The sequence below is a fragment of the Acanthisitta chloris genome, unplaced genomic scaffold (genome assembly GCF_000695815.1).
Source record: "Acanthisitta chloris isolate BGI_N310 unplaced genomic scaffold, ASM69581v1 scaffold11290, whole genome shotgun sequence".
Lineage (NCBI taxonomy): Eukaryota > Metazoa > Chordata > Aves > Passeriformes > Acanthisittidae > Acanthisitta > Acanthisitta chloris.
Genome location: NW_008649936.1, coordinates 311 through 1276, shown reverse-complemented (window position 1 = coordinate 1276; position 966 = coordinate 311). Strand labels below are relative to the sequence as shown.

The following is a 966-nucleotide window of genomic DNA, read 5'->3' as shown; positions in this document are numbered from 1 at the left end:
TGCCACGGGGCAGCCGGGCAAGACAGGACACTGCAGCCCTGCCGAGTGCCTGGGAGCTGTGCCCCTGGAGCAGCCTCTCTTCCAGCCCAAGAACGTCAAGGGTCCCTTTGGCTGAGGGTCCCTGTGCCCCCCGTGCCCCCCAGCTTTGCTGTTAATATTGTTTCCCCGCTGTGCCGGGGCCGTGTCTGTGCCAGGGGGGATGGATTGGGAATTGGGGGTTGTACAGCTCTGTCACCATGGCGAGGGCAGGTGGATCCTGTCCTGATAAATACACCTGTGCTGGTGTCCCTGTGCCTGTGTGACCTGTCACCCATGGATCTCTGCCTTGTCCCCATCCCTGCTCCCCAGGGATGCTGCTCTGCACACTCCTCTGAGCCTGGGGCTGAGGGATGGAGGGATCCTGGAAGGATTCCAGAGCTGATCCCAGGATATTCTGGCCCTGATTCTGGAGGCATCCAGCCCTGCCTCAAAGGGAATCCCAGCCTGGTTCCTGGAGTGGTCCCAACCCTGATCTGCAGAGATCCTGTCCCTGATCCTAGAAGATTCCATCCCTGATCCTAAGAGATCCCAGCCCTGATCCAAGGAGATCCTAGTTTTGGTTCTAGGTGATCCCAGCCCTGATTCCAGGAGATCCCAGCTTTGATTCTAGGAGATTCCAGCCCTGATTCCAGTTAAATCCCATCCTTGATCCCAGGAGATCCCAGCTTTTATTCCAGGAGATCCCAGCTTTGATTCCAGGAGATCCCAGCCCTGATTCCTGTTAGATCCCAGCCCTGATTCCAGGAGATCCCAGCTTTGATTCTAGGAGATTCCAGCCCTGATTCCTGTTAGATCCCATCCCTGATTCCAGGAGATCCCAGCTTTGATTCCAGGAGATCCCAGCCCTGATCCTGGGGAGATTCGAGTTCCTTCTTGGTGGAATCCCATCCCTGCTCCCAGGGGACTCCCAACCTTGATCTTGGGGGG

General features: G+C 57.1%; 1 protein-coding gene across 1 annotated transcript in view; it reads left to right on the top strand.

Annotated features, from left to right (window-relative positions):
• Positions 1-115, top strand: part of COL16A1 (collagen, type XVI, alpha 1) — a 20102-nt gene extending 19987 nt beyond the window's left edge. The window contains 1 exon segment of the mRNA XM_009078863.1: positions 14-115. Within this exon segment, the coding sequence (XP_009077111.1) occupies positions 14-115 (102 nt within the window).
• The last annotated feature ends 851 nt before the right edge of the window (positions 116-966 follow it).